General features: G+C 36.2%; 1 protein-coding gene across 2 annotated transcripts; it reads left to right on the top strand.

Moving 5' to 3' along the window:
* Positions 1 to 131: 131 nt before the first annotated feature.
* Positions 132 to 16,519, top strand: LOC109062208 (CYFIP-related Rac1 interactor B-like). Of its 2 annotated transcripts, none has more exons than XM_042718475.1 (11): positions 132 to 293; positions 9,255 to 9,344; positions 10,196 to 10,317; positions 10,451 to 10,556; positions 12,283 to 12,419; positions 13,859 to 13,936; positions 14,718 to 14,834; positions 15,078 to 15,157; positions 15,266 to 15,392; positions 15,618 to 15,688; positions 15,814 to 16,519. In XM_042718475.1, exons 2-11 carry the CDS (start codon positions 9,272 to 9,274, stop codon positions 15,878 to 15,880), a joined length of 978 nt encoding a protein of 325 aa, XP_042574409.1. In that variant the 5' UTR covers positions 132 to 293; positions 9,255 to 9,271; the 3' UTR covers positions 15,881 to 16,519. The 2 variants fall into 2 exon arrangements, with proteins under 2 accessions (XP_042574409.1, XP_042574410.1); XM_042718476.1 differs by lacking the exon at positions 132 to 293 and adding an exon at positions 357 to 381.
* The last annotated feature ends 2,883 nt before the right edge of the window (positions 16,520 to 19,402 follow it).

The raw sequence follows: 19,402 nt of genomic DNA, 5'->3' as shown, positions 1-19,402 counted from the left end.
CATATCTGAGCTCCAAACATAAGTGAAAGCAAAGTCATCCAAAACAGATAGAGAACGCTACATGAATAGTAAAACTAGTCAGCTTCCTCTATCGAAATCAGTTCCTTTTATAGATGTAGGCAGAGCTTGTTTAACGCTCCCACAGTCGAGTCGAGCTCAACCTGCGCGTCAAACGCAACACTTCTGATTGGCCAATCCGGAAAATGTAGACACACTTCACAATGATCCGCTGAGCAGGGTGTTCTTCGGCGTTTCCCTATATTTACTTTTCACTCAATTAACTGGAAATTAAGGTAAGAATCATGGATTAAGATGCAATACCATTCAAATATGCAACCTGACACCTGGCGCGAGAGAATGTTTGTTTCCTTCAGCGCGCAGGTGAGGAGAGAGTCTATTAAGACGACCTGAGTGTAAAATGACTGAAACTAAACTGAAATTAAGCTCAACGATAATTTATATTCAAGTTTAAGGGTTTTAAATAGATAATAATTAACCTTTACTTCACAACGTTTGTATGAAAACAAGGCGTTTGATCACATTTCACTTGACTTGGATGTTTGTGTTCATTGTAATGGACGGTGATTACAGATAGATAACATAGTTTTGGCGATATATGTTTGTTTATGTGTACACTTGTCTTATGGGAAGCCCATTTTTCTGCTGCTGAGCAGAAAAAAAAGTGAATTGTATTATATAAACCGAGACTATTCTCATGAACAAAAGCAATGGTGCGAGTTTTCAGACTTCCTCTGTGTTCAAATAGATCATGCTACTTCCTGATTTTGTTTATTCAAAACACGCATTTCAAAGCACAGCAAGTTCCTACATTTTCAGAACATCATACAGCAACAGGTTCAAATCTAGATTATTCGATGTAAATAACCATTTATTTTGACATGGCTAATGGCTGTTTATTTAAATAAACGTTAATCATTTTAACATTTAAAATGTTCATGACACAATTGCGCGGTTCATTTGAAGTAACCGCAGGGTTATCACTCTTAGGCCAATGAATTTTCATAACTTTACATGCCTTTTCTAGATATTCATGATTTTTGATTCAGGCTGATTCACTAATGAAACTTGCAGACCACTTTGTGAACCGTTTTAAACGATTCTTTGAAGTTTTACTCCTCACAATCTTTATGAAATAATTAAGTAGATAGGGCAATAATAATTTTAAACCCTCTTCTTTTTTTATGCATAGCCTACATGGTTACTTGAGTATTTAATGTGTTGTTTGCATAAAATATAAAGTGTGTGTTCTTTCTCAAGTGAGAAAGGCATAGTATTTAAAGTTTAATGGGGAAAAATAGTGGACAATCTCTTTATTTTAGAAAAGAGCATAACTATAAGATATATATTTTATAGAAATGTATATGACTTAAGAATTCCATGATGTTTGCGTGACTTAAGTAATTCTTATTTTCCATGTCTAATTTTAAATTCCCTTATATTTCCTTGTGTGCATGGTCATGGTAACCATAGAAATCCACAGCATATATGAAACTACATTCTGCATGCAAGCAAATACCTTTTTTGTTTGTTTGTTGTTCATGTATGCATTCATTAGCTTATCTGTACCATGTCATTGTCCTCCTCCCGTGACTGCAGAACTGTCTGTGGTGTGCAAGGCCACAGGTTTTAATTAAAACATGAACTATAAATATTGTCACAGCATCCTTCATTATTATCTCCAGACCAGTGGTCAGCAGTAAAACACCAAGACGTGCAGATGTTGACTCTGCAGGCTAGGTTATGGTGAATATGACTATTTTAGCATAATTTAAAAGACTTTATTAAGAAAGGAAAGGAAAGGACGTGACGTGTGGCCAAGTATGGTGTCCCATACTTGGAATTTGTGCTCTGCATTTAACCCATCCATGTGCACACACACAGCAGTGAGTAATAAACAAACACGCACACAACGTGAACACACAGCCTTGGGAGCAGTTGGAGGTTCTACACTACATAACTACAGTACTTATATCAGAATGATGTTTTACATGTAATAAGTGTATTTATGTATATCATGTGTTATATAAAAGGAGAATGGCTCACAAAAAATTGTAGTGTTTATTGTAATTATGGTCATTATTACAAAAAAGCTAATATTGATGGACGCAAATACATGTATAGCAGCTTTAGTTGTTTTTCCAGACAGTAGTTTGTAAAGAGCAATGTTGCAGCAAAAACACCTGCACAGCTCTAATCACTGTAAGATGCAGATCCATAGCATCTGTTCTGTGCTGTGTGCTGAGAGATGTCAGGTTTTGATTGTGCTTCTGGATTTAGCAGAGCATTCCTGTACTGCAGGGTTCGTCTAGCGGCACTTTACATGCCCTTAAGGCATGTGTGACTAACAGAAGCAGTACGCCCTTCATATGTCTAGCAAGGTTTTTAACTACATTTTGATGCAGAGGTCTATATTGTTTTAAATATTATATTTTTGAGTGCATGTAGAAGCTGTTTAAAGACAAGATGTTAAACAAAAAATCATTTAAGTAGACTTTATTATGGTATTATTATTGAGTGTGTGCATTTTGACATTAGTGACTGAAGAAATACTTAAAAACTGAGCTTATACTACTGTATATTGTTTTCAGTTTGGGAAGTATTGTGAAGGAGGTTACCCTTTTTAGTGTGGGTTCAACTTCCTGATTATGCTTTGTGATAGGACAGGCTCACTTTTATCAGTCTTCACAGTCAAACAAATCAACAGAATGTTGACACCTTTTTGTGGTCAGATGCTCTTTATAAACTCTTGAGCTCTATTCTTTACTGCTAGACTGCCCCAGATACATTCATATGGACAGCTTACTTGCATTTCTGCTCTAAGATACAAAGTAAGTCAAGTGGTGCAAAAAAGGTATTCAGACACTGTCTAAGAACACACAGCATGTTTTTTTTTTTTGGCAGTAAAAGCAGAGGAGAGAACAGAAACACCTGTGCTGTCATGCCAGGGGAAGCATGCTTGTACAGGCCCGATAGCTGCGGCTCACATTAGGTTTCTCTTGTGTTCCTCCCTACTGCATTTTTCCATGCTGCTTGTTTTTTTTCTTTGGAAGAGGTATAGAGAAGTGAATCCAGTATTTCAGTAGCATGCATTGCAGAAGTTATGTTAGTGAGTGCAGGAAAGCATTTGTGAGAGAGGAAACAAGCTCATGATGGCGTGTTTTATAAAAGGTTTATATTTTTAAAAAGTTGGTTTGCTCAGTTTTGTTTTTGCACAGTGTTCTTTGTTGGTTTCAAAATCTTGCTTTTTGTTTCGCATTTCACTTTAAAATTGATAAAAGTTTCTGTATCAATATGTTTTTATAATTCATTTAAATAAATTTTAACCCTTGTGCGTCAATTAAAAAAAACCCTTGACAGATTGTTGAAGGTAAAAAGTTTTAAAAATTTAAACCAAAAAAGTTATAAAGGTTTAAGTTTATGAAAATGATTTATGAGCAATATTTTATATAAAATATATATTTTTATAAAACACGTTGAACACAAAAATTGCTAGAAAACCAAAGCCAAAAATCTAAACAAGTTGTGTTCCAAATGTGACGTTGATATCTCAAAAAATGAGCTTTTAGTAAGATTTTCTTTAGGTCCAGTACAAAACTTTTCCCATTAGATTCCAGCAAAGCTCCGCTGGCATACACAGTGGTGGGATTTGTGATTCGCAGTACAGAATAATTTTTCTCTATCAGACATTACAGGTGCACACACACAAACACACACACCTTTTTTTTTTCACAAAAAAAATACACACCAAAAACCAAAACAAAAAACAAAAAAAACAAACAATTATAACTGCATCATTTATCCGACTGGCTCTATAATACAGCAAAAGCAGAAAACAGGAAAAATGTGAGTATTTGCTTTATAGGCCAAACCTGAGAAAATGGCACCATCTGGTATTTTTTATTTTATTTAATTTTGAAGCCTTGCCAACAGAATGAAAGCCTATTAACAAAGAACATTTTCTAGTTAAATGGCCCTGGGATTAAAAATTGCAATTTTAATGGGTTTCAATGAGGACATTTTGGTCCTTAAGGTCCTGAGAGGAACTATTTTTTGTACACAGTATAAAATAGATTTATTAAAGGAAATGAGGATGAAATATTAAAAGGTATAAAGGTAGCCAGTCTTGCAAGTGCGATTGATGTCATGCAATCAACTTCATGCAGCAAACTTGCCTTTCTCTTAGTTCAGGAGGAAAGTACTGGGCCCATAAACAGCATAAATGAATAGCAAGCAAATATTATTTATCGAGCTGCATCTGGCTGGTCTGAGGACAGTGGATGAATATCTTTATCGAACATTATTCACCTATGAACATGAACCTTCTGACCTGGAGTTGACAAGGGATTGCCTGTTCCTGTGAGGTTTAATGATAAATGTAATCTATAAATCTATATGATCTATGACCTGAAACTGAGAGCTCAAAGTGTAAGTGCAAAAATTAACACATGAAATTCAAATGAATTCTAAACTGTTTGACAGTTGGCACTTGCTTTTGGTGTAAACCAGAGGTGTCAACCATTAGTATTTCTGCATCTGTTTCTCTCCCCTAAAAAGGGGGTAAAGCACGAATAGATGTTGAACTCATTTATTTATTTATTGTTTGTTTGTGATGGGCTTGGTTATAGCCACGGCTTTTTTATTTGTATGAAATGTGTTTGACAAAAATAACATTGACATGGTCTATATTATGTCCATATAAGGTGCAAAAAAGTATTTCTTGTTTCTGACAACAACAAAAAAACAAACCAAAAAGCCTAAAAAAATTAAGGTTAGACGACTTAAAATGTTACGTTGTATTAAGTGACAATTTTGTTATAATTATCTCAAAAGTTAAAATCTGGAAAATACTAAATGTTAAGAGTTGAACTAATTGCAACAATAATTATTTATAGTTGTGGCAAAATAATTTAATCATCATATTCTATAAACATTTAAAATTCAAGGTTTTTTTAAACTTCAGACAAAGCTTTAGGCCAGCATTGTTTTGACAAATCTTGCTTTTGAAATGTAAAATTCTAAGAAATGCACTGCAATTTTTATTTTAAATCTACTTTCTTACATTCAATTGCATTTTTTGCATCCCGATTGATTGCAAATTCAATTTAAGGTCAGAAATTAATTTAGAATTTACAGTGCATTCTCAACAGAATTCTGAATGGTGCACAACTCTGATCTGAAGTCAGCAAGCCAAGGTTTAAAACATGATGTCTGATGTCCACCAGGTGGCAATAAAACCCTTTAGTTCCCAGTGCCTTCACACAGAAACTGTAACCTTCCTGTTATGAAGTAGATATGAAACTGTATTTCTGTAGCTTTTTCAAGGTCGTGTCAGCTTGACACATAGTATCTTTATATAAAAGTATCATATCATCTTTAAAGTATCGTGTGTAGGGTCATATTAAGGTTTACATTTAAAGGTCATCAGGAGTCTGGTTAGATGTGTAAATCTCTGTCACTTCACTGTCACCTCTGTGTGCTTCAGGGAGAATGTTGTGTGTGCATCTCTTCTAGCTTGTGGGCAGATGGATTCAGTGTCTCTCGTCCATTGTCACGCAGGGGTGGATGATAGACGGTTTGTGGGTGATGTGGGGTTAATTTTAAGTTTCTGTAAAGGTCAGCTGTGTTCCTAACAGGTTAATCAGAGACTGTTTACAGCTGCAGATCTAAATAACATTGTCTACTCTGAAGCAGTAGGGGAAATCACAGAAAAATCACTAGAAATATTGGCATAAATATTTTTTCATAGCAGACACATTCTTAACAGTTGTGTTTTGGCTAATGTAGCAACAGTATTTTTGATTCGGTCTGATTGTCCTGTGGTATTTATAGGGTCTAAATAAAGGGTGCAGATGTCAGAATTTCTGTAATGCGGCGGAGGAAGGACTGACCGCTCTGTCTGTCTGTGCGACTCATGCCTGAAGCTCCTCTGCCCTGTCACAGCTGGCCGGGTCACATACTTGTGTCCATGTGTAGACTGTCTGTCTCTCTCTTTCCCTCCAGAATCCTGATGGTAGAAAATCAAGCTCTGGTTTTGGGTTGACATTTAATTGAGTAAAATCAGAGCAAAGGGCTTTTCTTAATATTATTAATTAATTTAATCAAATTAATTTTAATATTTAATCGAATCAGTTCATGATATTTGTTATGTCTGAATAATATATATATATATATATATAAAATATATGTTTGTGTATATTATGTAAATGTGAATTTAATAATATAATACAGAATAATACATTAATAAAGAATAATAGGTACCACTTTATTCTGAAGGTGTCCTGTAATATAATATAATATAATATAATATAACAATTAATTAAGAATTATATAATAGTTAGTATTATATACAATTAACAGTAATAAAATATATGTAATTATATTCAATTATAAAAATAAAATATAATTGTTTATATCCTAAATATATATTTATTATATTAACATTTTTAGATATTTATTTACATTTATTGTCATCTTAATACGTTATAATGAGATGAAATGAAGATGACATTAAATTATGAATAATAATTTATAATATCAACTTTATATATATATATATATATATATTAGTTGATATTAGAAATCTTTAGAAAACATTATTCATAATTTATTGCCATTTCAGTGTTAGTGTTATTAAATTTTATATGTACAGTAAAAATCAATTTTATTTCTTAATCTTGTTCAAATTAACAACAAATTATTCATATTATTACTATATTTATATAATCAATATTATAATTAATATATATGTAATCATACATAAATATGTATTACATTTATTATCATAAGTGTTCGCTTGATTAATTTCATTTTTAATGGAAGAGACAGACTCTTTGTGGCCAGAGGTGTGTGTGTGTGTGTGTGTGTGTGTGTGTGTGTGTGTGATTATTAGCCGTGGGCAGCCTGCAGCAAATCTGTCCATGTCTTGCCGTTCTGGGGTTAATGTTAACCCGGTGTGACGTGGCAGCGCTGGAATCTGGGTCAGAAGGAGCGATGCCGCAGACCGTCTCACTGCAGAGCAGAGCCTCCCCTCCAGCCACGTGACTCTGATGTATGAAGTGGCTGCGGGGAGGAAAAGGGTGGGGTTGTATTCTTCTCTGGTTGGGTGGTAGTAGTAGTAGTGGAGGCGAAAGCACGTGGAAGCACATGCTGTCAAACGCTGGTGCACGAGTACTGCAGTGGGGAGGAAACGGCCCACTGCATTCACACCCATCATCTAACACCTCTCTCGCTCGCTCTCTCAGAACAGCACCACTGTTATTAACTGAGATGAGGACACATTCTGCTAATAGTAACTGGGATTTCAGTCATGCTCACTGAGATCATTTCCTATTTTAAATTTAGAAGCATGATTTTATTTTTTATTTTTATGAACTGCAATATATAATTTACATTTTTTTTATCTTCAAAATAAATTATGGAAATGAAAATACCAATTTAATTTATAAATTATGAGTTTATTATTTATTGTATATTTATAATTTATTAACAAGCAAAAATAAGAACAGGTTTTGCAATAGACCTACATAATAAATCAATAAAATTATATTTCTTAATTTATTAAATATTAGTTTTAGAATGATTAATACATGTATTTTTTTTTTTTTTTTTTAAATATAAAATTCATTGGTCACACTTTATTTTAAGGTCCAATTCTCTGTATTAACTTATTTTTAACTACAACTTTTGCAACAGCAAACTCATAATTTCCAGCTTATTAATATTTAATAAACAGCCAATATGCTATTAATATGCATGCCAAGGAATAATGAGAATTGTTCCTTAAAATATAATATTCATAACCATTTATCATTTATAACGTCATTATCATCACGGTGTTAGCCTTACCAATTTCATTTAGCAATTTTATTTGACAATTTTAAAAGCTTTGCGTCTACCTATGTATCCCTAAAATCACTGTGATACTTGACCATGAGTTACTTTTTGCTTTAATAGTTTGTCTTTCTATAAATTGAATGCATGTTTTGTAGAGCTTGAGATAAAATAACATTTGTAAACATTCAAGAAAGCTTGTGAGGTTTACCCTGTCAAACTGTTCCACTTTTGAGTTTAAATTTGTTTTTGAGTCACATGTCTCTTTTTCCTAGTGCTGCACTCATGATTAATTTATTCGAGTTCTATTAAGTCCTGTCGAGTACTCCTGTGCTCCGCTCCTATTGGCTGCCGGCACATTTTGGGTTGAAAAATATTTTTAGGCTCCATGGAAACAGCAGAATGTTCGGTCTTGTTCCTTAGCCAATAGGATTGCAGGGTGTGTATGCTGTAGTCAAATGAGCAGCCTCAGTTTAGATGGTACCATCCCCCCCAGTCTGAGGGGTGTAAAGCTGACAGGGGGCTTAGGCGGTTCAAGACAGATCAAGACAGCAGTGCTTATTTAGTCCCTTCGGTTCTTAAATCCTGAATGCCATGAGAATATGAGTACGCCAAGATATAAAGACAACACACCCCCGCTCACACTGCAGGATGCACTGTAGGTCAGTGAGACACTGTAGCGACCCATTTACCTACTTTCAAGGCTTATCGTTTAGAGGAGAAACAAAGTCCTTCAAAGAAATAAAGAAAGTTTCTCTTCAGCTTGAACACAAAAGTCTGACCTTGGGCTTTGAATGTGTGAACATGCTGCTTAACTCTGAGGTCCGTCTGTTCTCTTGAGGATTTTCCTGATGTTATTTAATCTGTTGTAGACAGTGACTCACTGCGGGAGCGCTGAGCTCAGAGCGGATGAATAAGAATGAGCGTGTGCTCTTTTCAAGGAACATATGATTCTCACAAAGATTTAGCCCTCAGCCCAAAGGGAGTGTCAGTTTTGAACTATAAGACTTAGACTGCTAGAGGGCGACATGATCCAGCAGTAGGATCCACCCCTGAGTGCTGCAGTCCTACTGCATTCTCAGCAGCATGTGTGCTTTCACCTGCAGTCAAACTAGGTGTGTGTTCAGGAGGGTAATGCTGCAGCATTTGGGACTCCCCTGATTTTCGGCACTGCCCCGAGCAGATGTTGCCTGCTACGCTCATACGTGTGGCCAGATGTTGCTGTCGTGAGCACAGGTGTCACAGTATTTGATGCGAACGGAGTCAACCTGAATGTGTTCTTGTATGGGCAAATCAAATGGGGTTTACACCTTCACTGACTTTCAAAGTGGCACAAATCGCATGCAGAAGTCATTATTCATAAAGTAGTTTGCATCACTTTTTCTTTTTATCTTGTCTTTTAGGTCTCTGACAGGTCGGGATGGGGAATCTGATCAAGGTTCTCACACGAGACATTGACAACAACGGAGGGAACTTTTTCCTGGACTTTGAAAGTAAGTTAATAAACAATCACAACCTGTATTGTCTGATGTTGTGGGCTTGGCGAAAAAGCACCTACTCAATATATTTACAGTAATTTTACTGACAATATAAAATTATACAACACTAGGAATATTATAATATTTTTTATTGTAAACAACATTGATAATTATTAATTATATTAATATTATTAATTACTGTCAACAATTACTGTTATAATGATCATAATAATCATATTTATTATAAATAACATGAATACTACAATAACATTAATATTAATACATAATATAAATAACAATAATATTACTACTGCAGTAGTAATATTATTATGATTATACTAATATAATACTTAAGTAATATTTATATTATAAATAATAATTATCATAATATAATATTAGAATGTCATATAAATGTTATTATTATTATAGTTTTATTTTTATAAATAACATTAATAATTATTATTACTAATATAACTAATAATTATTTGTATTTATTAGTCATTATAATAATGTTAATATTTATTATTAATAATTACCATTACTATTGGATTATTTAATAATAATAATAATGATAATAGCAATAATAATTATTATTGATATAAATTATTAACCATATTTAATAAGATTTTATTATTTATAACTATATGTTTTTATTATATTTAACTTCTTGCATCGAATAAGCTACAATGGTTGAAATGGCAGTTCCTCTAATGGTAAAAAAAAAAACATCATTTCAAACATAGTGCATAACCAAAAATGTAAATATATGGATACAAATATTTAAGCAATAACACTCCACCTCAAATCCAAGCAAAGACATGAAATGCAGCAGCACATCTAAGACTGAGCTGATTTCTCCTCTGCAGATGCCAAGCCCACAGAAGCTGAGAAGAGAGTATGGGAGGAGGTCAATGAGGTGCTGACAGAGGCTATGAGTGTGTTACAGGACCTGCAGTCATATAGCGGAGCAGGTGAAGCCATCAGGCAGGCGAGTACATCCATAATGCACTTCAGGTTCTTCACACATCAGCCTGGGCTTTATGTTACTTTGCATGACAAGCTCTCATTAATTCTGTTTGTAAGGAATGTTGTGTTTAAGCGTGTGCATGTTGTCTCCTCAGGCCATACAGCATCCCAATGATGAGCGTGTGCAAGAGAGCGCGTGGGCCGCTGTGGTCCCACTGGTTGGCAAACTAAAGAAGTTTTATGAGTTCTCACTAAAACTGGGTATGTCGTTTTTCTCTTCGCTTTAATGTGCACAGCACACAACACTATAAATAAAAACATGTATGGCACAGGTGATAAATGAGAGGACATTTTTAATGATCTACTCTCCTACAATTCCTCACAGGGATATATGGTACACTGACCCACTTACCATATACTGTAGTATTAGCATCTGCTCTGGACTGTGTTTTGATTTTCAGAGATGTAAAAAACTGTAGCAGCGCTCAGGTCAGCAGCCTACTGCCGTACAGCTATACATAACGAGTCAATATGTGGACTGTGTGCTATAATTAAGCAATGTCACATGAGCAAGACTGCATTTGTAATGAATATAAGAACTTGAGCCTAAAGTTGAATCACAGCTACATGACTTTGCACAACATATTTTGAAAATATTCTTGGGAAGTTGTATTTCTGTTCCGATTCATTACATCCTCCTAGGAAACAAGCCATAAACAGAGCAGCAGTGCGTCATAATTGGATTAGCATGCTCTTTGGGCAAGGCCAGTTTCTTTCACCATATCCAGCAAAAACACAGCACACCCCAGATTTACTGTACCTTAATGATAAATTCATTATCCTCAAAATAAATACATTTTCTGGAACATGCAGAACCATTCAGAAGTTTGGAGTCTGTAAGATCTCTTATGCTCACCAAGGCACGTTTTCATCAAAAATACAATAAAAACAGTAATATTTTGAAATACTATTACAGTTTAAAAATGACTGGTTTCTGTTTTTCAGCAGTCATTACTCCAGTATTCACATGATTATTCTGAAATCATTCAAATATGCTGATTTATGATCAATTATTAGCAGTGTTGAAAATACTTGATACATCATTTGATGAATAGAAAAAAAACTGTATTTATTTGAAATTGATTTTTTTTGCAACGATAAAAATTTCTTTACTGTCACACTTGATGAATTTAATGCATTTTAGCTGAATAAAATATTAATGTCTTTCAAAAAACTAAAAAATCTTACTGACCCCAAAATAACGGTAGCTTATGTTAGCTGTACTGTACATACAGTATGTAGCTCAACTGATGTAGCATGATTCTAACAAAGGCAAGCTTCTGAGTTTGATCTCTGAGTTTGACATGCATATTGATAAAACATATCCCTTGAATGCACTGAAAATCTGACAACTGAGTACATGTGGCATGGATGTTACTATAGCAAGCATATGGAAAATTCTACTATAATATTATATTATCCAGTAAAATCCAAAGATTGATACTGTACTCAATGCAGCAATGTGAAATGCCATATTAACTCATTTGTTCTGCTATCTGCTGTCTTTGCAGAAATATTTTGTGTCTTATAATCTTGTATGTCTCAAAGTACAGTATGTGATTTGCTCTGTGAAAAATGTGGTTGTTTTTACTTTTTATGCTCTCTGTCTGTGCTTGTAAGTCTGTGGGTTTGAGTGATTCAGATGGAGGGCTTGATGTTGAGAAATAGGTCATGACCTAATTAAACATGACATGGCCCTTAATCACATATCAACACCAGCCAATGGCAGCGCTCTCTGGAGGAGAGGCTCTGGTGAAACATCAAAGGGTCAGACTGACCTAACATCTCTCTGTCAAACACACAGCCGTGTTCCTCTGCCAGACACTCTGCCTCATTTTTTTTTTTTTTTTGTCATAATAGAGCGACCATAACCCAGTATTATCCACCAAAAGCATTAGCAGTTCTGTTTCTTCCGTGTCTTGTGTAGAAGACGCTCTGCAGGGCCTGTTGGAGTTTCTCACCAGCTCGCGCTGCAGCCCAACTCAGCATCTGGAGCAGGAGCAGGCGCTGGCACGGCAGTTCGCTGAGATTTTGCATTTCACGCTGCGCTTCGATGAGCTGAAGGTAACCAGGCAACCTCAGGTCACACCCATACTGTACATGTCTAATCTTTCTTGCTTTAAGATGGGCAAAATCAACAATTAGGCAGAATGAGAGGATGTGGAGCAAAAGTGTTGTTAGTGGGACTCCAGCATCCTGTCTTTAATCTCGGACCTCCAAAAATCTGTAATTAACTCATCTGGCCATTAAAATCTGTCAATTATATTGTATATAAATTACAATATCTTTTTAAACCACAGGGGAAGGTATGAAAACACTTTCCATCTACCTATTTTTATGCACATTTTTGGGATATCACACAACAAAATGCTGAATAGAAACGCCAAGATGCACATAAATTCTAGCTATATATAGATATATTTTTTTATCTGAAAAAAAAAAATGCATAGACTCTATGATGGGATAAGATTTACCAAATAAATTCCTCAATGCGCTTAAAAAAGTAATGTAACTTTGGACAATGCGACGGCATAACCAGCAGACTGTTTTCTTTACACAGTATCTGAAATGTTTATTACAGCGTTTATTACGTTATGTCTGCGTGCTCTGAGGCTATGTAATTTATTAAATTCTCACTATTCCAGAATATTAAGATTATTAAGATTATAAGTCCTATAAGTCGATTCAGTCTCCATGTTCTGTAGCTTATAGAAATAAATCAATATTTAACATATAAACACTGGAAATTACAAGACTAAAACTTTATCTCTGTGTTTGACAGTGCATTTTGGGAATCCTTCAAGGAAACGTGCTGCATTATGCACTGATTTTGGACTCAGAAAAAGTTAAAAGTGAACATTTAGTAAAATTTTACACTGATCTCCCCCAGCCACACATATACAAAAATTCCATCTAGGCTAAGTGATATATTTTTGCTTAAAAGCTGCAAAAAATCACTAAAAGGTGACAGTTTTCATTTTGTACATCTATAACATGCATTTAGAAACTACGGTGAAGCTGCTTTTTTTTCGTACTGAAACTGATAGCAGCCGCTGTATCACACATAATGTGATTGCTATAGAGCATGTGTATAATAGAATTTATTGGTAAGCCACTGAATTTTGTATCAAATTAGTTAACTTAATTAGCTTTGTAGTGATTCAGCTAATTAGTTGAACTAATGGAACACAAAGTCCAGTTGCCACCAATTAGTCAAATTAATGGAAAACTCAGTGCACTTGCTTTCAAAGGTGCCATAGAGAATCTGTTATTGTCTAGATTACTGCACTGAGGAAGTCTGTCACAAAACCCAGCGGTGGATGAAATGGCCATATGCTCTATTGATTTTCTAGCTGCTCACTCGAATTCATACATTCACAGTAAAATGAAAAATGCATGAATGCCGTGTTTACATGTTTCCCATTCCCATATTCAGCAGAAATGCAATTTTCAGCTGGCAGTTCTGCATTTAAATGCTCACCTGCTCTCTCTCTCTCTTCTAGATGACCAACCCGGCCATCCAGAATGACTTCAGCTATTACAGAAGGACCCTGAGCCGCATGCGTATCATCAACCAAACAGTGAGTAAACCTGCTCCGTATGGAAATGTGGCTTATTATCAGACGGCTTATGCTTTAGTAATACCCCGTTCCCCCGTGTCACAGGGGTTAATGGGAGCTCTTCTGTTCTCTAATGGTCTGGATCATTAGGTGGCAGAGCGGCACAAGATCCTGAGTCAGGAAAACATTAGATATCGCACACATCTCATCCTCTTCATCTTTTCCTGCTATTTATTTTGTATGTCTCCCTCCTGCTTTTATCTTTTAGCTGACACAGAGCTGTAGTGTGTTTGGTTGACGTCGAGTCGGTAACGCGTGCTAACGACTTCAGGCTCATTAGCGTGTGCTGCATCATCAGGGAGCGGCTCAGCAGGGGTTGACACCGAGGATCGTCGACCTTGCCTCGCCAATTAAAAGCACTATCTGTGAGGAATAATTACGACAGCCGCTTTCATCTCATGAAACATGAGCTCGGCTGTGGAAGAGCACGTATTAGGAATTCTGGACATGTCTGCAGTCTGTGGATTAAAGCAGGATTTACATTCGTTTTTTAGCATAGAGTAATGAATGAAATGTTTCAAGTCAGCTAAAATGCATTTTCAGTGCACCAGAATGCCCAATTTCTACATCCATTTCCATGATTAGCTACTTAAGTAAAGCTGACCAAGGAAAAGCGCATCCATAACCTCCAAAAAGCCCAACCTCTTAAATGGCCCCTTTAGTTTAAATCTTCAAAAGTATGGATTTTTCACATTTAGATACTGAAAAAAAAACAAAAAAAACATGCATGTTCTTTCTACAGGCAGAAGAGCATAATGAAGTTGACAACGAACTGGCCAATCGCATGTCTCTCTTCTACGCCAATGCCACGCCCATGCTGAAAACGTTAAGTGATGCCACAACTAAATTTGTATCAAAGGTAGGTGGATGTTAAATTCTGCTGTATTTTGATTATAGCAGTGCTTACACAACTCAAACCACTCAAATGGGTGTTAAATAAATGATGTCTAGATGCTCATGAATAAATTCTACCTAATTCTCAAAAAATACATCGGCAACACATCTATATAAAAATCTTTCTCGATCACTTTCACTTCCAAAACACTGTTTTCTTATTACAAACCATGGTAAATAACACATTTTGCTCTCTCTGTCTGATCAGCATGCAGAACTGCCCGTAGAGAACACAACAGATTGTCTGAGTACGATGGCAAGCGTGTGTAAAGTCATGTTAGAGACACCGTAAGTTACATGTTTGTGTTTAATCACTGGTCTTTTGTCTCTTCTGTAGCAGGCTGTAGCTTTGTAATTCATCCCCTCTGTGTGTGTGTGTGTGTGTGTATTGATCAGGGAGTACCGCAGTCGTTTTGCAAGTGAGGACACAGTGTTATTCTGTCTGCGTGTGATGGTGGGGGTGATCATCTTATACGACTATGTCCATCCAGCTGGAGCTTTCGTAAAATCCTCCAAAATCGATGTATGCCTTATTCTGTCATATTGTTATTTTATTGAAATGTATTCCTTTAGTTTAATTAGATTAATATGCTGTTTAGCTAATCCAATTTTTTTTAATAGATTTTATATTTGTAAATAGTTTAATTAGGGTTTATTAACACATTGTTGAAATAAATGCAAAAGAAAATACAAAACCTGATTAAAAATAAAATGATATAATATTCTCGTCTGTCTTTGTATGATACAGATGAAAGGATGCATTAAGGTTCTGCGGTATCAGCCGCCCAACAGTGTGGAGGGGCTTCTCAATGCCCTCAGGTCTGTGAGCTTTACTGGACTCTTACAGTATGATAGAAATCCATATAAGACTTTGATTCTGCCAAAAACCATGCAGTATGTAATGACTTTCATTGCATTTAAACATTCTCTCTTGACTTTCACAGGTACACAACAAAACATTTGAACGATGAGACTACCTCCAAGCAAATCAAAAACATGTTACAAGCTTGACTGTGTCTGCCAAAAGTATTTCCTCTCGAATACATTGGACGAGACGCTTCAGCAGTTTTAGTAATACAATGAGAATAGCCATGTATCATGTGGCAGCTACTGTTGTCAGTCTGTTTTTACTGTTGTAGTTTTGATTTTGACATCTTATCCTGTTAGACTTAAAGTCATGTGTGGCCTTTAGATTTCAAAGACGCTTCTTTGTTGTGTGGCGTCCAACAAATATGAGCTTCGTTCATTCCCTTCCCATGTTTTCTACAGTTGACTGAGTGCCCAGCCAGAGGACCACAAATAATGTATTGCTTTTTTAAATAACATAATTTACTGTGATTTTTATTAACATGACTCTTTTGAACTGAATAAAGCTATTTTAACCAAGAGGACTGTGAATGGCTGACAGCTCTTACAGGAAAGGCTTCTTCGAAACAGGCCATTGAAATCACCATGTACTCTCACCACTTTACTATGTACAAAATAATTCGTTCTAAACCCACATCCTTTTAGCTAACAGAGTTCAGGATTATTCATATCCCCTGACAGTGTCTACTCCAGCACGTCATCGTATAATGTCCATTCAAGGCTGTATTCCTGTTCTTTTGCTTTTTGGAGCCAGAAATAAACAAACATATGGTTGAAATTTAACCCTGTTATGAGTTAGCATCTCTTCAACTTTCCCCCAGAAACCAAAACCAGAGTGTTTAGAAATTCCAGGCTGTCCATTTGATGGTCAGCTGACTCTTGTGGATTAGTCAGGAGAATGAGATTCCCACATCATCCAGCCCAGGAAGTGGGAGTTTGTTCTACAGAATTATGAGTAATACATTCCCTGTTCTGACACAGTATTTGATCTCGGCCCCATTGGGAACGTGCGCCATCTGCACTGGACACACCTCCCAGTTTGTATTACCATCCTATCTACTCTGAATGTGTGACCTCTGCCGTGTTTTTTTCTCACTCGACGGCTCGCACACAGTTTCCTCCTGTTTGTCTAGTTGCTCAGCGTGTGTCATCAGCGAGTGCATACTTTCCCCACTGCGGAGTGTGTGATTCTTGCCCCTGCTGTCCTTTCTCCTCGTCGGAAGCACACTGTTTTTTTAATGGCTTTCCTGATGAGCTTGGACACTTTTCCCAGGAGGCTGGTGTGGGGCCATATACTTGTCTATTTACTCGTTCTCTTTTTCTGTGAGAAGAGTAACTTCTGATGACTTCCTGCCAATAACTCTGCGTGTGCGACCCATAATTCCAGAGCGCTACCTCACCGTATGGCCGCTGTAATGTAGACCAAACACCATATGTTCATTAGATTTCCCACTGCTGCCTGGATTCTGACTTCACAAGAAGTTAGTAAAAACAAGCACAAAGAGACAAAAGAGTATGTAAATGCTAGTTTGAGGTTACATACTATGACAGTTTTGACGATAAATGCATATTCATAGAATTTAGCCAACTTCTGGACCTTGTACTTAAAGGGATAGTTCACCCAAAAATTACAATTGTGTCATTATTTACTCACCCTCATGTTGTTCCAAACCTGTAAGACCTTTGTTTATCTTTGGAACACAAATTAAGATATTTTTGATAAAATCCGAGAGCTTTTTGACCCTCTCACAGACAAAAATGCAACTAGCATGATCAAGGCCCAGAAAGGTAGTAAGGACATTGTTAAAATAGTTCATGTGACATCATTGGTTCAACCTTAATTTTATGAAGCTACAATAATATGTTTTGTGTAAATAAAGATGACAGATACATCAGAATGCCGACTCCTGCATCAGCAGCACCACACGAATGCATTGTGGTACTCTTCTTTGTGTACAAAAAGTATTCTCATAGCTTCATAAAATTAAGGTTGAACCACTGATGTCACATGGACTATTTTAACAATGTCCTGGGCCTTGAATGTTTCAGTTGCATTGCTGTCGATGCAGGGTCAGAAAGCTCTAAGATTTCATCAAAAATATCTTAATTTGTGTTCCGAAGATGAACAAAGGTCTTACGGGTTTGGAACGATATGAGGGTGAGTAATTAATGACAGAATTTTAATTTTTGGATGAACACTACCTTTTACCCAGGCCTGCTCACTTATCTATTATTTACATTTATTAACACAAAAATAATGCTATAATTTTGAAAAAGTATAACAATTAGTAATCACTACTGATGAAATTTATAATAATAACAATAGCATTATTCCCCATTCAAGAGACATTTCCAGTATTTGGAGACATTGCCTGCCTTTCTTTTATCAGTGATCGAGAAACATTTATACAAATATACAGCATTTATATAAAGTGCACTCCCTTGCATGTGGAAGGTTTCTGACCTTAAATGGTTGGAAGAATTTGAGACTTGGAAGAAGAATTTGGAATGTTTGCCCTCCTCAGAGATTCATTCTGAATCTCACAACATTAAATAATGTTGGAACTGAAATGGAAAAATGATGCTGGAAAGGAATGCCATTGTAATGTTTGGACTGTGAGTCAATCAGATATGAGAGCACTAGCACTGTTGGATTCAGTGTATTTTAGCACACTCCTACATCCTGTTATGGGAAGCATGTTTTTGGACTTATCTCTTCTGTGACTCCACAGCTATAGCTCACATTTTTGACGTCTTCTATTGTTTCCCTGTAGTGTGTTTATGTATATACTGATTCTCATTGGAGAACCGATGACATGAATAAGTGCAGCCTTGAATCTGCAGATAGCAGCAGTAACTTCTGAGAGGCTGTAAATCTATATGTTGACCTAACATCCAGATTATGATAGAGGTAGAACACCATAATAGTACTGTCTTACACCCTCTAATGCGCCATCTGATGCAACAGGTCCGTCTGTTTTAATGAATCGTTGAGCCACGAGCGCAGCAGATGCTGTCAATGTTAACGGAAGGACCCTCAGCATGAAACGACCGCTTACAAGGAGGACTTCCTGATGGGACGTCCGCTTTAATGTCCCTAAGGTCTACTCAAAGACATTTTTCAGCAGCGAGAACAAAAGACCATACAAGAAAAGACAAATTAAGCGTGCTTTTACATTTTCCTTACCACTTATATTTGTGATCAGGTAGTTTGTTCACACGTATGTTTGTTCTCCATGTACTCGGAAATCATCAGCACCTGAACACATCATCAAAATGAGAATTTTGGGGTGAACTGTCACTTTAAGAGAGTTGTTCAGAGATCCGCTGGTGTTTAAGGTGCTCTGAGCTGCACCGTGGGTGGGATCGGGCTGCAGGATGGTGGCAGTGGTCCAGCTGTCGTTGTGTAATCATATTACTGTAATTAGGTAGTGTACTCTCTAATCCACTTCGGTCAAAACACTGGCCTGTGTCTGACTCACCCTTATACCTCTGTCATCAATTACCAACAGGCAGATTCTCTTCTTCAGTGACTCTAGCTCATGAATTCTGTGTGTGGATTAATCTAAGGGTTAATTTAAGGGTTAGGCCCATGTATCGTGCTATTTTCACCTCCCAGTATAATGTCTCTTTGGGTGTAAGCATACAGACGGCTCATTATGTGTC

Source organism: Cyprinus carpio, chromosome B2 (assembly GCF_018340385.1).
Source record: "Cyprinus carpio isolate SPL01 chromosome B2, ASM1834038v1, whole genome shotgun sequence".
In the NCBI taxonomy this organism is placed as follows: Eukaryota; Metazoa; Chordata; class Actinopteri; order Cypriniformes; family Cyprinidae; genus Cyprinus; species Cyprinus carpio.
Note: the sequence above shows the minus strand (reverse complement) of the source record. Positions and strands in the feature narration are given on the sequence as shown.

What these genes read in the sequence shown, in the direction of transcription:
- LOC109062208 (XM_042718475.1), top strand. Translation starts at nt 9,272, where the DNA reads ATGGGGAATCTGATCAAGGTTCTCACACGAGACATTGACAACAACGGA. An exon ending in CTTTTTCCTGGACTTTGAAA is followed by an intron (nt 9,345 to 10,195) that starts GTAAGTTAATAA and finishes TCTCCTCTGCAG; the next exon opens with ATGCCAAGCCCACAGAAGCT. An exon ending in CAACTAAATTTGTATCAAAG is followed by an intron (nt 14,835 to 15,077) that starts GTAGGTGGATGT and finishes CTGTCTGATCAG; the next exon opens with CATGCAGAACTGCCCGTAGA.